The 22,975-nt window shown below is 46.6% G+C and overlaps 1 protein-coding gene across 7 annotated transcripts in view; it reads left to right on the top strand.

Moving 5' to 3' along the window:
- Dscam (DS cell adhesion molecule) overlaps positions 1-22,975 on the top strand; it is a 578,367-nt gene that overhangs the window by 468,007 nt on the left and 87,385 nt on the right. For all 7 annotated transcript variants that reach the window (XM_087575369.1, XM_087575370.1, XM_087575373.1 and 4 more), the window contains 4 exon segments: positions 9,198-9,438; positions 10,835-10,981; positions 16,321-16,476; positions 21,170-21,303. In XM_087575369.1, coding sequence (XP_087431495.1) covers positions 9,198-9,438; positions 10,835-10,981; positions 16,321-16,476; positions 21,170-21,303 — 678 coding nt within the window.

The following is a 22,975-nucleotide window of genomic DNA, read 5'->3' as shown; positions in this document are numbered from 1 at the left end:
GCTCTTGGGTCTGAGTGAGAAAACAGCCATTTTAGAGTTGACATCCTAAAGGCTTTTCAAGGATGATAAAGTTAACCATTAAAATTTTATAGTATTGTCTCATAAGTAGTAGCCCTTCCCCTGGGTCTCTGTTATCAAAGCAAACTCTTTACCCTTTTGTGTTTTAATTATTCGTCTTGTCATTCAGATTTTGAATTTTTCAGGCCTAGCTGAGGCGGCCCATGGCCTGAGAATATGACTATCCCATAGACACCCGAGGCCTCCAACATCAGGCCCCACCACCCTCCTTAGTCTGGGACCCCTCACTCCACAGCCATCCCCGCCCTCAGAGATCCTCAGGCCTTCCCTCTCTGTCCTCCTTCACAGGTTACCAAGCCACCCCTCCCGCCCAGTGCTGGAGTCTCGTGTCTCCAACTGTACATGACTCACAGAGAACAGGGGAATCCCCAACATGGAATTGTTCATGACATTTCCCACATACTCACTGCACAGTTCATCTCCTCTGTGGGTCTGTGGGCTCTTTAGACCCTTGTCCATTACGTCCCATGGCAGATGAGTGAAGAAGTAAATCAGAGAATAAAGGGGTGACCCGGTATAAGAGTGCATGAGTGAGTGTGTGCATTTATGAGTGGCTGGTGAATGGGTGAGACCCAACCAAAGAGGGAGAGAGGGAGAGAGAGAGGGAAGGAGGGAGGGAGGGAGGGAGCAACAGAATAAACTAGGGAGGGAGGGAATAAAGGAAGAAAGGAGGTAGTGGTCATGTGAGTGGACAGGCAGGCAATGGATGACTGGGAGGCACTAGCACCTGTGAGGTGGAGTGAAAGAGCCTCTAGGCGAGTGGTTGTCAACCTGAGGGTCATGACCCCTCTGGGTATAGAATGACCCTTTCACAGGGGTCGAATATCAGATGTTACACCACAATTCCTAAAAGTAGCAAAATTAGCTATGAAGTAGTAGCAACAAAAATAATTCTGTATGGTCAGGGGTCACCTCAACATGAGGACCCATATTAAAGGGTTGCCATATCAGGAAGGTTGAAAACCACTGGTCTAGGCCATGTATTCATAGCACAGGAACCTCTGAGGAGCCTCATGGGTTTCAGAGGCAGCCACAAAGAGGACCATGCTGTTCAGATGCAAAAGCACAGAGAGGAGCATGTGAAGGTCTAAATCTCGCTTTGGTGGAGGTGCGGAGTGTACAGCATGATAGACACCAGAGCTGAACACCTCCCATGCGTCCCACCGTGTCTCACTGAAAGGTGAGAGTTCAAGGTCTGAAGTGCATTTCTGGGCACAGATGGCTGCAAGTCAGAGCTGTGAGCCCACAGGGGAGCATCCAAGAGCCAGTCCTGCAGTGCTGTGTAAGGCAGGATGGGTGCAGATAGGCAGAGCTGCTGCATGTTTTAAGCAAAAGCACCGAAGTAGTGGCTTGGCACAGATGGGAGGAGCAAAGTGGGTTTAACCAAAGGAGAAACAAGCTGCAGTTAAGTGTCTGCTTCCTAGCTCTGCTCTGGCCGCCAGTGGGCAGAGGTCTGCCCCCAGACGACAGGTTTGTTTCTGATCCAAAATCAGAAAGAACTTAAAACTCTGAATGATGACATTTGTTTGGTAGAATACTTCAAAATAGTAACCCTCCCCCAACCCTGAAAATTCTGCCTTAATATATTTCTTTCTTTCTTTCTGTGTCTCTGAGACCAAGAGTCTCATCTCACTTTGTAGCCCAGGAGAACCTTGAGCTCACTATAAAGCCCACGCTGATCTGAACCTTGCTATCCTCCTGCCTCAGTACCCTGAGTGCTGCGATTAGCAGTGGTGTGTGTGTGTGTGTGTGTATGTGTGTGTGGTGTTATGATTGCTATAGCAACTCATAAAGGAAACATTCTAAAGTAGAATGTTTGAAATAATTACTCCAGATATCTCAGAAGATTGCTATTGAAAGCAGAAAGTACTTCAATTGTAAAATTTTGCTTCAAATGGGAAATCTGTATAGATTGCCTCCGAAATACCCACTTTTCGTTCATTTGTGCAGTACTAGCATGCTGAGAGCAGTTGTAAGCTGATGGCTCACAGCGAAACCCTGAGGGTAATTCTACTATTGTCCTCTCCTCAGCATCAGACACCACGGCAAGGACGCTATGTAATAAGCAGTGTTTCCACTTAGAATGCTAAATGATTTCCATGAAATACTGAAGTGGGGTGTCCAGAGGTCTAGGTGAAGTTCTGTTATCAGAAGAACGCTTTCCACAGAGCACCATGCCCGCCCTCCCCAGTGCCCTGTACTGGGAGGTACACTATATCTCGGGTGAGCCTTCGCACAGCAGAGACGGTTCTACCTGACGCTTAGAAGCAGGCAGCATCATTGCGGGTGACATCATGGTAAATGTTTAATAAACGTCAGGCTGTATGTGTCTCTGCCAACAATGCCCTTCTGACTGGGGACCTGTGGCACACTGGGAAAGTGGCATCCTGCCCCTTCTTCACTGGAAGCCATCTTGCCCCCTCTTCACTGGAAGCCATCTTGCCCCCTCTTCACTGGAAGCCATCTTGCCCCCTCTTCACTGGAAGCCATCTTGCCCCCTCTTCACTGGGCACCTGGGCAGCTGTGGTTCAGAGCCCTCTCCTGGCCCGTGCTGCACCCCCTTACATCCTGTCACTGTGGGCACTGAATACAGTCACTGTGAATGAAGAGTAATCCTCACATTAGAGAGACTTGCCCAGAATCTGTAAGTTGATGGACTGGTGTCAGACTGGGGACCCTCTCGTGGGTAGGTCATGCCTACAAGCCATGATTAATATGAACTCCCTTTACTCTGCCTTCCAATCTCCTGTGGTAAACATCACCTGACATGGTGAAGCTACAGAAAATGTGCACTCGAAGTTTACCTACTAGCATTTTATTTCCAAAAATACAAACCCAGCTCAACGCTCCTCTATCCTACAAAGGTTGAAATTAAAAATTTGCCTTGAAATACGTTTTATTTAATGTTTTCAGCCGTTCCCTTAATCCTTGGGCTATGAAAGATTACAAATTTGCATTTGCTTTCATGAATTAATCCGCCGGTTCTGGCTGGGGCTGTGGGCACTCTATTAAAAATGCGCACACAGCTCACAGATATGTAAGGAATTGGCAGTCCTTCTGTATTGGCAGATCTAACCTCTTCCCCTTCAACAAGACAAGGAAAACTGGCTTCAAAGCCCTCCTCATTTCCATGGAATAGGGTGCATTTTTTCCCTAGGTCCTCAGGGTGGACCAGGAAGTGCAGGCTCTGTGGGGGTTCACCCCCCCCCAGATGGGAGGAAATGAGTATTTGGTGCAGAAAATTCATGGAGCCCATGGAGCCCATACCATCAGTCAGCTTTAGGTCAAAACACTCTTTTGTCATGAAAGCCTTTGCTCTCTACTGAAAGACCAGGCTCACAGATCCACATTGCAGATACCTTGTGTATCTAAAGCAGGAAGCGTCTTGTTACTGTTCCCTTTGGAACGCACTCTAGGCCCTACCACCTCCACCATCCTCAGGAAAGGTTGCTGAGCTCAGCCACAGAATGGGCCTGCCTCAAGGACCCCAGCCCTCTTTCTTTCTCCAACTCCTGGCAAGCCTGCCAGCATAAGGAGGCCGCAAGTCTCAAGATGAACAAAAGACATGTTTTATAGTTAGAGATTAGATGATGGATTTCCACCATCATAAAATAATAGTGCCCTGCTTGTTTGCCCTGCCAGATTGGAAAGTTTATTTGTATAAAGGTAAATCCAGTAGCCAATCTTTATTCACTTTGAAAAGGGACAGTGTGGGAGGCAGGAGCATCCTGCCAGGTCAGCAGATCCACATAGAAGCTGCATTACTGCTATTTGTACCGGAATATGCTTCAGCCACATTCCTGGGGTGGGGGGAATAGACTGGCTTGTCTCAACATTCTTGAGGTTCTGTTTCCCTATCCTCTACCTTGTATCAATGCCTGAAACCTCTCTAGTTTAGCCAAAGGCTAAACCCAGGTACAGATGGGAGGCTAACTCAGAGTTAGCCCTGTGAGTTCTCCTTTCCTTGGGTATAGATGACAGATGTGAAGTCCAGCCTAACCTTAGGGACCCCTGCTGTATGCAACTGACCTTTATTTGTTTGGAATTTCCACCTCCAAATGAGGATTAAAAAGGGAATGCCTGGAGCTGGAGCGATGACTCCATTTTTAACAGTTTGCTGCTCTTGCAGGGGATCTGACTTCAGTTTCCAACACCAAAGTCTAACTGTATCTTCTTGTCATTGTGAAACCCAGGATCCCCATAAATACCTCAGTGCAGAGTCTCTCCTTGAGCTCTTGTATCCTGGGTCCCCTGTTTTCTTCCCAGGATGCAGCTGTGTACCACTGCACATCACTGTTGGGTCATCCCTAGACTCAGGCGAACCACCTCTTGTCTGACCGTCTTCTTGACACTATGGGCAATTTTTCTTTTGCCCCTTTTCCTCTTACAGAGCCATGGCTAGTCCTCAGAAGTGGCTAGCCTAATGTCCACATCCTTGTCAGGGTCCCTTGAGCCCAAAACTGATGTGCAGCTCACCTAGGATGCACTTGACTGCAGAGCAGTTGTGCATGTGGAACATGGAGGATGTGAGTGAGGCAGCTGCCACCCAGTGATGAAAGAGGAGAGCGTGCATCTTAAGAGAATTTGCAAGAATCTAAAGAGAAATTTCAGTGTACGTTCCAAGGGACTCACTCCTCCAGCCCCAGAAGTAGACTCTGTTCTTTTAAAGGTTTCTGTGGAGGGAAAAGAGATGGAATAGACATTAAAAAGGCTTGCCCATAAAGTCACTAGCATCCAAGGTGGTAGTGTGAGCTGTGAGCCTTCCCATGTCCCTGCCTCTTTGCTGTTTCCCTGTTTCTTTAAGGATGAAGAAGATTGGAGAGAGACATATAAAAGCACAGTCACTTGCAAGCCATACTAATGGATTGACATGGTACTACTGTTGTCATGGAGATCAAAGTGAAGTCCTTAAGGATTGGGGGGGGGGGGTTGAGAGGGATTGAGAAGCCAGAGGGAAGGGTAGCAGTGGGGGAAGGGCTGGAGAGGAGTTCTGCAGAGAGCAGCAAATGAGAGAAATAAATGTCAGGAAATCAGGACCATTGCTCCATCCAAGTGGGGAGGGGAAGAATTGGCTTCAGCAAGGGTAAACAAGTAACCTGTCACATAAAGCATAATGGCAAATGTGACCTCTGCCCCAGAGTATACAGTTCCTTCAGAGGGATTCCAGAAAAGGTGAAGAGGTGTTAATTATGAAATTGTATGACACCAGGTTCCAGGTACAAAGAGGCTCATCTGGGCTCCTGAGCTTGGACATACAGTAGAAGCGAACCCCCTGAGTTACTCTGTTTCCAGGCACACTAAGTGCTCTTTTAATGTGTTTTAAGAGGAGTGCTTCCCGAGTGGGGTTTTGCCTACAAGATTATCTTCCCTGATGGTTTGAGTTAGAATGGCCTCCATAGGGTCATATGCTTAGTCACCAGGGAGTGGCACTGCTTGAGGATTAGGAGAAAGTATGCATGGAGCAGCATGCACGGATAGGGCTCTTGCTGAAGTGAGTCTGGGTAAAGGTCCTGAGGCGCTACCCTCCAGAATGACTAGAGTTTGGGGAGTGGAGTGGAGGAAAATCTTCTTTGTGTAGCAGGTGTCTCTCAGATGGCCTGTACAGGAGAGCTGAGTTGATGCTGAGGATGCTGGTGGAGATGACAGTGGTGATAGTGGTGACATCAGACATGGCAGGGACCATGGAGGTTTGGGTAGTTGGTTTGCCAACAATGACCATGATGCTTCAGAGGCAGGGTGGCAATGGCCTTGACCTTCCCTCCTGTAGCATGTGCCTCACTTTAAAGGACAGTATTAACAGCTTTGTCTATGGGGTAGCTAGCAATCCCACGAGGTACCAGGCAATAGCATAGAAGTTATCCAACGCTTAGGAGACAGAAGGATGTCACAGATGCATCATCCCCTTAAGCTAACCCACTTCTGACAGAGCCATAGCAAAACTCCCCGCTCATCAGTAGCCAATTGAAATGCAGCTTTAAAAATAAGGCAATAAAATGCTGCAGGAACCTGAGTCCCACAGATCAGGTTAAAAATGGAAAAATGTGTGTTGCAGAGGTGCTAAATAGCATTCGTGGTTGCAAATTAATATGACCGTGGTGGAGCACTTAACTGAAGTCAAACATCAACATAATGCAACACTGTCCTCGGTAGCAAAGAGCAGACTGTGATCTGAATAGTGTAGCAAATGAGGAAAATCAGACACAGAACTGTAGACTATAAATGGGAGGATACAGGAGGGAACGGACGAGAAAAAGGAACCAGATTGGAACATGCACAGGCTCACACAGGACTTTTACCTTAGACTCCTAAAGTAAAACCAAGTAATGATTCTACACCGTATTTTTGCAGAAGCATAAAATGAGGAAAGCATACGCTTTACTCCAGAATAAGGACAGAAATATAGGTTCCCTAAGAATATAAACTTTTTTGTAAATTTTAATTTTCTCCTTTCTTTGACTATTTTATATGTGTATGCAATGTATCTTGATGTTATACACCCCTCCCGTCCCTTCTTTACAATGTATCTTGATTTTTTTCCACCCCTCACATCCTTTCTTTACAATGTATCTTGATTTTTTTCCACCCCTCACATCCTTTCTTTACAATGTATCTTGAGGATATCCATCCCTCCTATCCTTTCTTCTGACTCCTCCAAGACCGGTTCATCTCATCTTCCTCTCTACCTCATGTCTTTCTTGTAAAACTTTTAGCCTCCTGAATCCAGTTAGTACTGCCAACACCTCAGAGCTATGGGGGGGTCACCCAGTGGGGACATGGAGAGCCTACCAATGGCAGCAATCCTATAGAAAAGTGACTCTGCCTTCTACTACCATCAACTATCAATCAATAGCTCCTCAGTGAAGAGTGAGGCCTCGGAAGCCCTTTCCCTACCTCGACTGGAATCTTTAACTGGCTTGAACTCCTGCAGCCATGTTGGTTTTATTTTAAACCCAATCCTGTTAAGTGAACAGAACCAAGTGCTTGTTTATCTCCCAGGGAAACCGCATGTGATACTTTCTAACCACAAAGAGGGGCAGGACAATTGTCCCGCCCAGATCACAAACTTAATTAACCCTTCACAGCCCAAGGATGAGTCAGTAAAGCTGATCCCATACCTGCTTAGGAAGATTCTAAATCAGTTGCTCTAGATAAGTTCCCTTTTAGGCATTTTGCTCCACTGTATACATGGTTGCATAGCCCTCATGCTGCGACTCAGACTGGCTTTCTCTTGAAGCCCCGCAGGGAGCCAGCTGAACAATTAGACAGAATGCTTAATGGATATGAATCTAATTTGCAAAAAATTATCATTTATAGTTGAGTCACTTATCTGATAATTACAAAAAATCTACATGAAATGAGATAAATCTCTTTGTTGGTAAAAATCAGCTTGCATATAATGATTTTTACAGGAAAATTAATTTTATTAACAAGCTAGAGGTTATATATACATGCAGGTGCAGTGTAGAAATTTTGTCGGGCTCTGACCCTAAAACTCTAAAATCTCTATGTGTTCTTGAAGATAAAATTAACCCATCTGTGTTACAGTGAGTTCCCATACCAGGGTCACACCCTGGCGCTCAGTGAAATAGTAAATGACTAACTTAGCTGGTTTCTGGCTGTGGGTTCACACGTTGAAACAGCCTGTAAGATGAGGACAACAGCTGCATCCCACGGAAGCCACACAGGAAGAAATTTGCTGTAAGAAGGCATAAGCACATGTAGCTTTTGTGCATTAATTAAAAGTTTAAAATTCTGCAAATAAATATAGGAAATACTGTTCTCCGTGGCACAGATTGCATCCTTAAAGCCAGCCTGGGGTATCCGTTCAGCCTGGAAGGAGAGCATGTCAGGCTACACACAATATCTGCTGAGCTCATCCGGGCCACGGCCCCTGCTCAGCACCTTTCCATTCTCTTACATTCTGTGACCTTCTCCATGCACTGCTGATTTTCAGAGACTTGTTCTACCCTGGAACTCCATCTACCCTCTCCCATCATGCCTCATTCCTCTGCCTGTAGGTACCCTCTTCCTTCCCTTCCCTGCCAGCTTTTCCCACACACCCACTCCACTTGCTGAGCCCAGGCCACCCTTACAAAGCCCATCTGGCTTCTGGATCCATGAGCTGTCTTCCCCAGATGTCATCCGCCTGCTGGCTTTAACCTGACAGCCGTGCACCCCAACTGTCACCGTTCTCCAGAGCTCATGTGCTTATTATCCTGTTCTTCACCACCGTTAGCTCTTCTGGGCTTCAGGAAGTTTTACATAACCTGAGAGATCTAGCTCCATAGGTTATAATTAATTTATAGAAAAAAAGGTGATAAAAGGCAGTAGATAGATGATTGATAAATAATAGATGGATACATAGATGATAGATAGAAAGATAGATAGACAGACAGACAGACAGACAGACACACACACACACACACACACACAGGGGTGATGCCAGACAGACAGACAGACTGACTGACTGACAGTAGGTGGGTGTTAGACAGCCAGCTGATAATCAGAAAGGAATGCCTCATAAGTGAGGTCCCTGGTGTGTACGCTAAGACTCTAAATGACTGTGTTCCCATCAGTGAATCCAGTTAACTATGGAAGACTGACCTAAAGACCTGGAGCACAGATTCTACAGTGTCAGATTCATTCTTCTGCCACTTAAATGTGGCCGACGTTCTATGAAAACCGAGGCTCACAGTGGAAGCGTTGCAGAGGGTGAGGAGGTCGGGCCGGGGAAGAAACGCGCCTGTGACTTCGCTTTGCATAGTTTCTATTACCCCTGTCAACCACGGCCTGACATTGTTAAATGGAAAATTACAGAAATAAGCAAAGTTTAAATGACTTTTATGACAACATATTGACCCACTTCTATTAAATGTCTATTATTGGTTGCAGCTCTTAATTTCCTACAGTGCCTATCACGGGCTTACAGGGGTCAACACAGAGAAGAAGCAGCCCCACGGTTAGGGCTAGGTGCCATGGGGGGAGAGCTATGTAGGAGTTACGGCTTCTGCCCTCATCCTTATTAATATCTGGCTTTATTTTTTTTTCCTTAGTGACTTTGCATGTTAAGATTCTCCTACGTCCATTTTCCTGAGCACATTCTTCTCTTTGCTGTTTAGGCTCCCAAGAAACATTTACAAAATGGGATCATACGTGGCTACCAGATAGGCTACCGGGAGTACAGCACCGGGGGCAACTTCCAGTTCAACATCATCAGTATCGACACCACCGGGGACAGCGAAGTGTACACCCTGGACAACCTGAATAAGTTCACCCAGTATGGCCTAGTAGTACAGGCCTGCAACCGGGCCGGCACGGGACCTTCTTCTCAGGAGATAATCACTACCACCCTGGAGGACGGTAGGTCTGGGCAGCCACAGTCTGTGGTAGTCTTGCTCTCTGTGGCCTACAGGCCGGCTCCCTGTTGCTTGACCTAAATATCAAGCCCACCACATCAATTTATTCCTGCCCTGGATGGGTATGCACCCAAAAACCCAAATGCATTCCTTAATCGTCCTCTTTGCTTCTTGAATGCAAGAGTGGGCTTTGAACTTGTAAAACCAGCATTGTCCCCATCTAGAGAGCAGAAATCCAAATCCTTCCCCGAAACTAGTACCAAAAACTTTTAGAATTTTTCTGTATATTATTATAATCTTTATTATCGTCTCTCCCCGAAGAGCGCTTTAGGTTTCCAAGCGTTCTGTAGCCAGAGAAAACCTCCGAAAAGATCCCGGGCTCTCTGGAACAGATCCCGTAGTGATCATGCGCCCCCTAGTGACCAAAATGAACACTTCCTTAAGGCGCGGAAAACAGCCCAATGGTGCTTGATGACCGAGAACCCTCCAGTCCAAAAGGCTCAGCATATGGTAGTTAAGTCGGCACGCTCCATTTAATGACTCCTTGCACAATGTGCCTTTGCTCACAGAGCAGAGAAGGCTTAAATGACTAGAACCTGCGAGACCCAAATATTCCATCTCTGCCCTCTGCAGGAGTGGTTGGCTCTGCATTTCGATTTGCACTTGGATGACTTAGTTTCAGCTAATAATTGGCCCCTCCCCTCCCCCTAACGTTTAACGTTGGCATACAGTCAATATCTAAAATAGTATATAATCTAGGAGTGCTGGTGGGCGCCATCAAGCCCAACAACTAGAAGGCAAAGGAAGGGTCTCTGTATTTGAAGCTAGCCTGATCTACAAAGTTCCAGGGCTGCATAGTAAGACCCCATCAATCAATGAATAAATAGCATATACTATTAATTTCATTCTCTCTCTCTTGCCTTTAACAAAACACAATACTCCTAAAAGGGAGGCTTTGGAGATGAGGTAGGGAAGCCCCGTGGTTATATTTCTTCTCTCCCACATTTCCCAATAGCCTTCCAATCTGTGCTCAGGCTTATTATCTATAAAGGGAAACTGCTGTGTGCACCTAAATGTAACAGAAAACAGGAGCTGGCCATGGCTGTGGGAGGGCAAAGCTGAGAACCAGCGGGCCTCCTCCGCATTAAGAGTTGACTTGCACTCAATTCAAGTCTGGGGTGACTTCCTGAACGTAGAGTCTCGGAGTGGGCAGGAGGAGTTGGGATCTCCTCCCTGACAACTGCGTAGCCTCCACAGAGACACTCAACTGAGTTGCAATATTCCCCTGAGGACATTCTGCTTTGTGTGCTAGAGTAGTAAGTTAGTATCCACTGTTGCTTTGACAACACCCCCCCCCCTTCCACACAGCGATCACAGGTTGTAATTGTTTCCTTTCTCAGTACCCAGCTACCCTCCCGAAAATGTCCAAGCCATAGCAACCTCACCAGAAAGCATATCAATCTCCTGGTCCACGCTGTCCAAGGAGGCCTTGAATGGGATTCTCCAGGGGTTCAGGGTCATCTACTGGGCCAACCTCATAGACGGAGGTAAGAGGAAGCCGTGTGGGTGGTGAGCATGTTCCCGTGGGATGCCTTGCACAACCTGCAAACCCCTTTCTTGGGGTGAAATTGGGTTGTAGGGGGACACTGGGGACATCTTTGAATACTACCCTCTTTCTTCACACTTGAGCCTGTGCACTCACAAAAAAAGCCTTTTAAAGAGCAGCTTGAAGCAGTCTAGAGAGTGGCAGTTGGGGGATCGGGCATGACTGTGTTTTCTAAATTACGAGTGTCTATGTCAAAACTGCAGCTTCAATAATTAATCCCTGTCTAGAACAGTGGTTCTCAACCTGTGGATTGTGACCCCTTTGGGGGTCGTATATCAGATATCCTTCATATCGGATATTTTGCATTATAATTCATAACAGCAGCTAGGAAAATTACAGTCATAAAGTGGCAACTAAATAATTTTATGACCGGGGTCACCACAGCATGAGGAACCGTATTAATGGGTTGCAGCATTAGGAAGGTTGAGAAACACTCATCTAGAATGTTCTACATAGCGCGTGCCCTTAAACAATGCCCCTTTATCCCATGAATAGATCCCAGCGAAGGAACATCACATGTCTATAGTAGAAGTGTGTGAGGGCTCCCGAAAAAATGCCAGAACACATTTAGAAGCATGTCATTGTCTCCACGAGGAGTCATTAAATCCCAAACCCCAGGTTTAGACAGTGCACACATGGCCCCAGCTCCCCATTCCTAGCTTGCTCCTAGGCTTTGGCACCTGTAGCCCCTGCGCTTCCTCCTTCCTGCCTCCCTTCTTGCACCTTCCCTTCTTTTTGCCCTTCACTTCCTGTCCCCTTTCTTCCCACCCTCCCAGCACCTCCTCTTCCTGCTTATCAGTTCTTGTGCCTCTCTTTCTGCACCTTACTTCCTGCGCCCCCTTCCTGTCCTTCACTTCCTGTTCCCTCTTTCCTTAGCTCTCACTTCCCACCTCCTCTCTTCAAGCCTCTCTCATTTCCTCTCCCCTTATTTCCTGCCTCTTTTCTTCCTGCCTCCCCTCTGCTATGGAGCATCCTTTAGCCTCCGTGCCTTTTCTTGCCTTCCTCAGAGTAGGGTAATAAAGAGCTCAAGTAGCACACAGTACCTCTGCTCAGGACACTGGGTCTGTTCTGCTAACCAGGCCTCAGGGCTGTAGATATCCCTACCGTTGTTACTAAATTAAGGAGTGAAGGCAAGACACAATAGCAGATGCTGCCTTCTGCTGAGTCATGTCCACTGTGTGACCCTCTGCCACGCATGTTCTAGGGGATGTGTTTCTAGAATTGACTGCTAGGCCTGGTTCCTTTTAGAGTGGAGTCTCACGCTGTTCCCATACTACCCTGCATGGGGAGACAGCCCAGAGTGACTCGTGCCAGATCCACATCAGACCCAAATTAACTGAGCATCTGCTCTAGGCTGAGATTGGGAGATGGGGAAATGTAGGACTTGCTTAGGGGGCTCTGGACTAATGAACAGGGGCAGGATATTAATGCATGTGAACCAAGCCAGTGGGTGCCATCCACAAAAGGGAGGCAGAATTAACTATAGAAGTCCTCACACCAATGAAAGCTTTTTTAAAAATGCATAGCATAGGGTAATAAAATGTATAATGTGACAGCTATGTTCATCCAGTTTGAGATTGTTCTGTACACTGTGTTTATACTTACCAAGCTTTAAAGTCTGAATGCTCACACATCACTAAACATAATTCTTAAGGATGGTTCTTTCTACTCACAGAATCAGGGCCAGACCAGTGTGGTTTCTGTCTACTACAGATATTCTCCTCATGGCTTCCGAAAGCTAAAGAAATGATCAGAAACTAAAGCACTGCTCAAGGGCCACCTCTAAGAAATAGCATTTCAGGTCAGCAGGGCACTCTACGTGGTCACTGGGTGTCTTGGCACCTACCCTACAAGCTCTAACTCAACCCTCCTGAATCCCACAAACCCTGAGCATGGAGAGACAGTACTAACCGGACCTAGAGAACATTTCACACATGTGAATCATATATGGACACAACACATTCAACACACACATAATATATACATACCATATACACTACATACATACATACCCCATCCACACATACACCATGTGATTTTATATATATATATATATATATATATATATTACACACATACATACCATGCATACTCCCAACATATCATATACTATACATACAGATAGATACCCCATACACACACCACATGCCATATATACACATATAATACATATAAATGCACACATATATGTGTATATATCCATGCATAGTATACACATAGATACTACACACACTCCCAACATATCATATACTACACTATACACATGTAGACTACATATGCCACTTATCTCTCTCACACACACACACACACAATACAGACCAAACACACCACAATACACATACTAGACACATACCATAGACACCATATAACACATACACACACCACAAATACCAAATATACCATATATACCATATATACTATACATACTACAATCTACATTACTAAGCTTTCCCATAAAATACACACATACACATACCATACAGACATTACATGCTACAAATGCCAAATACACCTATACACAGTATAAACCCTGCAGTTACTATACAACTTAAACATCATAAACCAGCACACATGACATATCCTTTTCACAACTCTTACATGTGCCCTGTACATGGGGATTACATGTGCCCTGTGCATGGTATTACATGTGTTCTGTACACAGGTATTACATGTACCCTGTACACGGGTATTACATGTACCCTGAACATGGGTATTATGTGCCCTGAATACATACTCCCTACATATATCACATTTATATATTATATATCTTAAAGTAGGTGGCTCTTAACATCTGACCTTCTGAGTGGGATGCTTTTGGACAACATGCTGCAGAAACCCAGGCATCTAAAGCACACAATCTCTGGACAGCACATACTTGTGGTCCCATCTCTTGTGTTTACCAAGTATCCATGATTGTGTGTGGTGGATGTGAGGTCACACACCCTGCCTCCATGGCCCAGGCTCTCAGGGACACTGGCAATGATGTATTGCTTTTCTGTCCTTTAGCTCCTTGCCTGTCAAATGATGACTGTGGAGTCATGAACTGTTTAGCCGGCTTGGTTTATCCATCTCGATCCTATGGGCAGGGCTCGTGCCTGAGGAGGCTGGCTTGGCATGCCACCACCTCTATTGAGAAAAGAGATCAGGACCACAGCTCTCAATGCCTTTGCAATATACCAAAGATATCCTTCGTTGTAGCCAGCTACCCAGATAGTGTCTGCTGGGCCCCTGCCTTACACCTCATCCCTCCCTTAGTAAGAGCAGTTACATGGTGCCATATACCCTGCTCACAGCCACCTGGCCCTGGGCAAGCAGATCCCAAGGAGGCAAGGCCTCCTTGTCGTGATCTGCCACTGACTCTGGAAGGAGCCGGCTTCTAAACTCAGGGGCATCAGCTATGTAGACACTTTCCACATCATTCCAATTGCTGGTAGTTGCCACGTGCCTTGTGCTTGATGTGGAGGCACAGTGTTCCACCTCTGAATAGCACTCTTGGATCCCACTCAGGAAAGTCAGGCAGATTTAGCACACACCAAGGTTCTCACACATCACCTGTCACTTGGGTGGTGACACAGAGAAGAGTTCAGCCTACGTGAGGTGAGGAGTGTGCAGAACCCTCAGATCAGCCCCAGCCCGAATCCTCTCACATGCCTGGTCAGTCATACTGAGGCATGCACACACGCGTGGTCAAGGATGCCTCAGTGTAGCTGAACAAACACACTTTGAGATCCTGATATACAGATCACCACTGCACAGACTGGCTATCAGTCACCCCTCGCAGACTACCAGCCACAGACCTCACAGTTACTGCTTTCTTTTGTTCACCAAGAGATAGGCTCAGTTGTAGAAGCCAACTGCATTGTGGGAATATTATGGATACCAAGGTTACTGTAGTCGATGATGTCGGGTAGAGCTGGAATTGCTCACAGGGTGCATCTTAGCTCAGGGACTTGAGATTAACTTGGGTTCCTAATCTCTGCATATGCTACCATAGAATTTTAGAAATATAAATGATGCGTGTGGGAGACGGGTCAGTTGTTAAAACATTCACCATACAAGTGTGAGGACCAGAGTCCGGATGCCCATAACCAATGTAATGCCAGATGGTGTGACCACCCACTTGTGATTTCAATCGCAGAAGGCAGAAGTAGGGATCTCCAAGGTAGTCTGGCTAGCAAGGCCAGGGGATATCATTGAGTTCTGAGTTTGACTGAGCAACCCTGCCTCAATGAATATGAGGAAAGCATGAATGGGAATGATTCCAGACATCAAACATACATGAACATGTATACCCCATACATGTGCATGCCTATACACATGCAAAATATGCATCTTAGTTTGCTTTCTGTTGTTAGGATAAAACGCTCATGAAAAGCAATTTGGGGAGGAAAGGGTTTATTTATTTCAGCATATAGTTTATTGTCCATCATGAAGAGAAGTCAAATAACCTTAGGATAGGAACACTGCTTACTGGCTTGTTCCTCATGACTTATTTAGCCTGATTTCTTAAACACCAAGACCATCTGCCCAGGATGGCACTGCCCACAGTGCAATTGTCCCTCCCACAGCAGTCATTAATCAAGAATGAATGAATATAGAGTCATATACTATACATGCATTATATACATATATGCATATATACATAATATATACACATATATACATGCATGCATGTATATGCATGTATATGTATACATAGATATACAATATATGTGTCTGCATGTATATGTATGTATGCATATATACACATATACATATATGCATGTATATGGGTATGCATATATGTACAAGTATGCATATACACATATACACATGTATATGTATACAACATACACATATATACATGTATGTGTGTGCACATGTATGCATATACACATGTACACATGCATACATACACACATATACACATACATACACACATATAAGCAATCCTCATCTTGCAGAAGTTTCCTGGTGAACAGCCATTAGGTATACAGAGACATGTTACTGGTGAGGTGCCCCGTGGTATTTGCTGGTGAGAGACCTTCCAAGAGCGACACCATGATGCTGAAATTTGATTTACCAAGAGTGGATTACTGTTCCCCATGTCAATTTTCTGTTCAGTATTTTTGGACATTTTGATGGAGATGATTTTTGTTTTCAAATGGTCCATGGTGCTGGTGCCCTGTGACACTTCTGCATAGCTCCTCCCTGTCCTCTGCATGACAGGTAGAACAGCCACAGCCAGAGAGTGTGATAGGCTTGGTAATGAGGTCCCATCTTCTGACTTTTGTCCTCCAGAGCTGGGCGAGATTAAGAACGTCACCACCACGCAGCCTTCCTTGGAGTTGGATGGACTAGAGAAATACACCAACTACAGTATCCAGGTGCTGGCCTTCACCCGTGCAGGGGACGGCGTCCGGAGTGAGCAGATCTTTACCCGTACCAAGGAGGATGGTGAGACATAGGGTGGGCACTGAGTGGGGAGTTCAGATCCGAAATATCCTGAGACATACTACACTCACACCTGGGCTGAAGCCACTCTGGAAAGGCAGGTTGGAGGCCTCACCTTTGACCTTTGTCCATCAGCCTACTCTTGACCTTGTTCATTCCAGTTTCCCTGCCCTTCCAAACAGCCCATCCTGAGTAGGCCTTCCACCTCCAGCTAGCTACCTTGCTTGAGGTACCCATTCATCGATCCTATTTCCTGTGAGGATTTTCCTGCTCTTCCCCCTCCTCTCCCTCCCCATCCCTCCTTCCTTTCTTCCTATCTCTCCTTCTTTCTTCGCTTCTCTAGTTCTTTCTTTTGTCACTGTTTGTTGTTTGTTTGTTTGTTTGTTTGTTTGTTTGTTTCAACCAAAAACCACCTTTTGTCCCAGGACCCTCATGCCTGCTGCACCATTTTGTGCTCTGTTCAAATAATTTTAATTACTGCCAGAGTGAGCTCTTTTACTTCAAAATTGTGAACTGGCCTAAGTCTTACTCCACATGACTTGGGTCACTCCAGAAAGGCTTGAATTCAAAGCTTCATGACATTTCGTTTTTATGCATTCTTATAAGGATTCGTGCTGACTAAGTAGGTCTCAACTCCCATCTGGCTCCAGACCAGCCCTTGGTGCTCCGTACAAGCTGGACTGCCGTTTTCATTATTTTAACGAACCCCCGCCCCGTTTCCTTGTCCGGGCTGTGTGAGGAGCAGTGTGGGCTTTAGTGCACAGCAGAGCAGCAGTGAAAAAGACAGTTATTCTGTGAAGAAAGAAGTAACCAGTATCAAATGAATGCCCAAGGATTTCCAGAACCATCCAGACACAGGCTGACCCGGGACACTACCGCACTGTGTAGACTTGATCTGAACTTACTTATCTTCCTGCCCAGGCAGTGGGACAGGTTAGGAAGGAGAGCCCTCTCTGTGGCCCGTGTCTGGTAGTGGCAAGTTTGGTGTCTCTGTTCTCGCAGCTGTGTAAACCCCCAAGCATGCCGTTCTTCCATTCCAACCCGCATGCACCCTTAGAAGGGAAGTTTGGAGCCTCAAACAGGATGTTACCTGTTCTTCTCCATCCCACCCCTTGCCTATTATCATCCTGATCAGGAGACATCCAGAGGGTTCCACACCCTCACCCTGGGCTCCCCTCAGGGAGCCAGGCCCAGCTGTCTCTTCCACAATCCCATCCACCCACCTTTTGTGGTATTCAACCAACCCTCCAGGCCTCCTCATACCGAATTGTCTGCACAGTGGTCAGTCCTCCCTGGCCTCAGTTTTTTTCTCTAGAACACCCAGGCCATTCTTCTCCTAAAGATGTGCACAGCTGTCGGCTGGTTCTACTCAAAGACACTGGCTCATTTCAGGAAATACAAAGTCAAAATGCAGTGTCCTGAGGAAGTTTGCTCATGCCTTGAGGCATCCACAAAGCTGTCCTAGTGATAAGAGCTGTTGTTTAATTGTAAGATGGGGTAGAGAGGTGTATGGATGCTGGTTCTGTGCCCTGCTACCCACAGGACTCCAAATGCCTTACTTTCTCAGAACAACTGGGAACCCAAATGCTACAACCCTCAGTATGGCCATATGCTACAACCCTCAGTATGGCCATACTGAGGAATGTGTGGAAACAGAAGTTAGGTAACCATATTTCAAACTTGCATAAAGAAGGCTGCTGGCCCCTCACCACACATTCGCTCTTTGCTCCCTCTTCCCTCAGAGCAGTGGGAAATATTTTTCCATCACTAACTGGTGACACAGGTATCTCTGAAATTATTTAAGAAGATTTGCCTGAAGCATTAAGATCTGACATCAGCATTTTTTCAGGAAAATTTATGGAAGTCCAATAGAAAGGCAGGAGTCTCCACAGCTCTCATCATCTGGAAATCCTGAACAATCAATTTTTAATTGGTCATCTAGTTTTAGAAACCGTAGTTTTGACCCTGAGGCCTAAGGTCAAACCCCCCTGTGCTCTGGTCTCTGCTTTCATATCTAGAAGTATACTGGAAAATGACTGGCTGTGATCAAACCCTCAGAGACCCTACAGAGGAGGGCGGAGAATTCCCCTCGTCCTGGTGCTGTGGGTCAAAGGGAACCCAGAATCGGAAGTCAGTGTTTATGTAAGATAAGTTGCCATTTCTGAGTGAGACGGAGCAAAGACTGGATGGAAAGAAGGACACACAAAAGATTCAGTAATTCAGAAATGACAATGTCCTGGTTTGCTTTCTGTTAAAACAAGATCACCAGAAGCAGCTGGGGGAGGATAGGGTTTATTTCAGTTTCCTCATCACAGCCCATCATTGAGGGAAGTCAGGGCAGGAATCTGGAGGCAGGATCTGAAGCAGAGGCCACAGGGATTGCTGCTTACCTCCTGCTCCTCAGGGCTTGCCTTCTTATATAGCCCAGACCCAGTGCCCAAGGGCAGCACTGTTCACAGTGGGCTGGATTATCCTGCATCGATCACTGATCAAGAAAATGTCCCCACCGTCTTCCCCACAGACCAACCCGAGGCATTCTCTCAGCTGAAGTTCCCTCTTCCCACATGGCCCTTGTTCGTGTCGAGTAGACAAACAAACAAACAAAATCAGTCTTGTGCATGCCAACCTCCATTAAAAACCCACTAATATAAATGAATGTTTGCGTAGGGTGGCTGTTTAAAAAACAACTCTCTTGTCCCTAAGATACTTAGGTCCATAGACATGATCTCGGGCCTGTGGTAAACGTGTGGTCATTCCAAAGGTCCGAGCCTGGAGTCTCAGACCCATAAATTGTAGTTCTGTGTCCATGGCCATCATCATCGGGCTGAGAATTGTTGAATCAGGACTCAAAGCACACACATCTGCCATTGCCGCAAGAGCGTAAGAGGTGACTTGCTATGCAGCTTTACTCTCTTGAGCACAAAGAATTCTGGACTCTAAAACATCTGTAGAATCTTAATACCAGTCTTATTAGCCCAATCTATAGCCCAAGCCTTGCCACACAAGGGGAAAACATAATGTATTAATTTTCAGTAACGATTTTCATTCTGAGGCATGCACTGGACTCAACCTCCATCCCTCTATGAAAAAGTAAACACAGTAAATGTGTACACAGAGCCAGCTCTGTTTAAATTTAAATATTTACTAAGCATATCATTAATGAGCGTGTGTCTGGGGCCAACGGTAGATGGAATGTGTGATCTCTGTGTCCACCCTATGTGGTGTGTGAAGCATTTCTCTGGCAAGATAGATGGGAGGTAAAACTGAGGGTTAAAAAGAAATAAAAACTAGCATAAGAATCCAGAGAACCCCTTGACTACCCATCCGCCTGAGCTTTGCTTAGCCCAGAAAGCATCGAGAGCTTTTCCAATGATGTGATAAAAACCAGGCAAAGGCAACTTAAGAAAGAAAGGGTTCATTTTGGTTTATGGCCTCAGAAAACAATGGAGCCTGACATGGTGAGATAGGCAAAGCAGCAGTCAGGGAATCCCCAGAGCAGAAGCAGGAAGCTGGCTGGTCATACAAGAAGCAGAGAGGGAGAAGAGAGGATGGGTGAGTTGTAAACTCTCAAAGAGATGTGTTCCCTCCAGCAAGCCCACCTGCAACATTCCATAACGTTTCTAAGCAGAGACACCGACTGAGAACCAAGGCGTTCACAAAGTGAGCTTTAGGGGGACATCGTTCATTCAGACCTTCACGAGAGTATGCCTATGTGTGGCCATAACTTGGTGGACGTGTGCGTGCGTGTGTGCGTGCGTGCGTGCGTGTGTGCATGCGTGCGTGTGTGTGTTCGCACAGCCACCCATCAGGTTGCCTTTCAATAGGAACTGGATACTTTGTGCCCTGTGGGTTTATCAGCCCTGCCTAGAATTCTAAGACCTCAGAATATAGGGATGTGTCTGTGCAGCTTATGTGAGTCAATAAACAGCTTTGTGTGTCCTGTCATACTCTTCACCTCTCATCCCCACCCCACACTCATGCTCATCCCCAACCCTCATCCCCAATCTTCATTTCCAACCCTCACCCCACCTTCATCCTCACCCTCATCCCCAATCCTCACCTCCAACCCTCACCTCTAATCCTTACCCCTACCCTCAACCCACCCTCATCCCCAACCCTTATGCTCAACCCTCACCCTCACCCTCATCCCTAACCCTCAGTACCAACCCTCAGTCCTACCCTCACCTTCATCCTCATCCCCAGCCCTCACCCTACCCTCATTCCCCCCAACCCCTCACAGCATGACAGTTCACTTGACGGCAGGAAGATTCTGACACGTCAAAGAAGTCTGATATCCCCTGTCTCTAGCCCTTAGTCCCTCTTAAAAGGGACCTCAGCCTGTCTGCCAGGTCTTATGCTCTTTTCTCTGTCTTCCCCAATTTCCTCAAGCCTCGGAGGAAGTGATATGGATGTCCCAATTGTGACTGGGCATTCAATGATCAGTGCCTTAGCTGCCATTTTAAAGATCCTATCTCCGAATACAGTGACATCTGGAACCACCAGGCTTAGGGCTCAGTGTATGGATAGGGTTCAGTTATGAGGACACATCGAGACCCTTGACATTGGTCTTCAAAGAGCTGAACCTGGAGAGGGGCTAGGCCACTGGAACAGTCACTGGGGGAGGGAGTGTCACCTGGGCAGCCATGGGAGTCTACATTCCACCATTCCACCCCGTGACTAACCCTGGATTTTCCAGTTCCAGGTCCTCCTGCTGGTGTCAAGGCAGCAGCAGCCTCGGCCTCCATGGTCTTTGTGTCCTGGCTGCCCCCGCTCAAGCTGAATGGCATCATTCGGAAGTACACGGTGTTCTGCTCCCACCCCTACCCCACAGTAAGTGTGGAATAACCGATCGCCTTCCCAGCATCTCCCAGGACCTCACTGCAGATGCTCTTCCCGCACTCCCGCCCACTCGGCCTTCATTGTGCTTCTTCTTGTCATGTTGTCTCCACATGCGAAGCAAAGTCCTCATTTGCACCTCACTCCAGAAGACTCCTGCTTTATTACCAGGGATGTTACCCAGGATGCGGTCGCCTAGAGCCATTGTTTATCTGGTAGCTTCCCAGGCACTGCCAGCGGCCTATCAAACTCGGAGTGCATAGGCCCTAATTGTGCCTTAATTGATAGTCAGTGGACAGCACCTATTGATTGCACTGCTAGGCTCTGCATTAAATGAACTCCTTCCCTCCTTCCTTCTCACCCACATGCTCCTGCCCACCCTCCCTCCCTGCCCTATCCCACACTGAGAAAGACTACAGGGCTACACCCTCTGCTGTGCAAAGCAAGACAGTGGGGACCTGTGCCCACCACAACAGCAGTAGCAGGCCTAGCGAAGGCGCTGAGGTCAGAATACGGACCATTTGTTATCTCTCACTCCAGCTTGAGATGCGGGATAGGAACTACCGCCTTAAACTCCCCATGGGCAGATACCGAGGCATATCAGAAAAGAGGGAATTTTGGAGAAAGGAAAATATAAAAATAGCGATTCAGATTTACAGTGTTTTCATGGAGATTTTTAAGGCACTGTCAAAATGAAGGAATCATGCCCAGTCCATCTTTGTGTCTCCTGTTCCTGCCATAAAACATAAAAACATGCAGTCGGGCTACGGAAGTGGTTCAGCTGTGGTTTTGAGCAAGCACAGGGGCCTGGGTTTTGGTCCCCAGTACCCACAAAAACACAAGGTGTAGCAACACAAGTAATATCCACTCTGGAGAGGCAGAGATCGTCCTGTCTTTGGAACCTAGTGGACAACCAGTCTGGCTGGGTCTATGTGCTACAGGGTCCTGGTGGGGTTTCTATTGATGTGCACTGAGAGTAGAAGCAACTTGAGGAGGGAAAATGTTTGTTTGGCTTATACTTCTGAGTCACTGTCTATCACCAAGGAAAGCCAGAGCAGGAACTGAAGGCAGGAACTGAAGGCAGGGACTGAAGGCAGGGACTGAAGGCAGGGACTACTCTTTCTCTCCCTATGGACCTCCATCAAAATCCTATAGACTTTGTCCCATTGCAACTGGCTGGTTTCATGGAGCCTAATGTCTCAAGGCAAGGGTCAGAACTGCCTTCTTCCATAAGACTGAAGTATATAACCAACCCATTTGCTAGTCCTTTCATTAAAGTGATGATGTGTTTCCCAAATCCAGACTCTCTTGGAGTATGGAAGTCTGGTATGGAGACAGCATGAGTGGGCAGGAGCCAGGGCACTTGTTTGTGTCCAGGGCAGCTGCAGACCCTGCTGACACAGACATAGGTGTATTCCATGTGCACTGGCCCCCACCTCTGCCATGAAGTACAGGTTTAAATCCAGGACTGTCAGAGCTGGAATCCAAACTGTGGGTTCTTTATCTGTCAGGTATGCTGTTGCCAGCCACTGAGCCCCTTCCTCAGATCTCAGAGAATAAAGCTAGCCTTCCAGCATGAGGGAACAGAACACTTGCTTGCCATTGCATTTCTCTGTGAGGGCAGGGCATGAATAGCATCACCATAGCTCCTGGCTTTAGCACTGGT

The sequence above is a fragment of the Rattus norvegicus genome, chromosome 11, assembly GCF_021556685.1.
Source record: "Rattus norvegicus strain SHRSP/BbbUtx chromosome 11, alternate assembly SHRSP_T2T, whole genome shotgun sequence".
Taxonomy (NCBI): domain Eukaryota; kingdom Metazoa; phylum Chordata; class Mammalia; order Rodentia; family Muridae; genus Rattus; species Rattus norvegicus.
The sequence above is the reverse complement of the archived record's forward strand: the minus strand, read 5'-3'. Positions and strand labels throughout refer to the sequence as shown.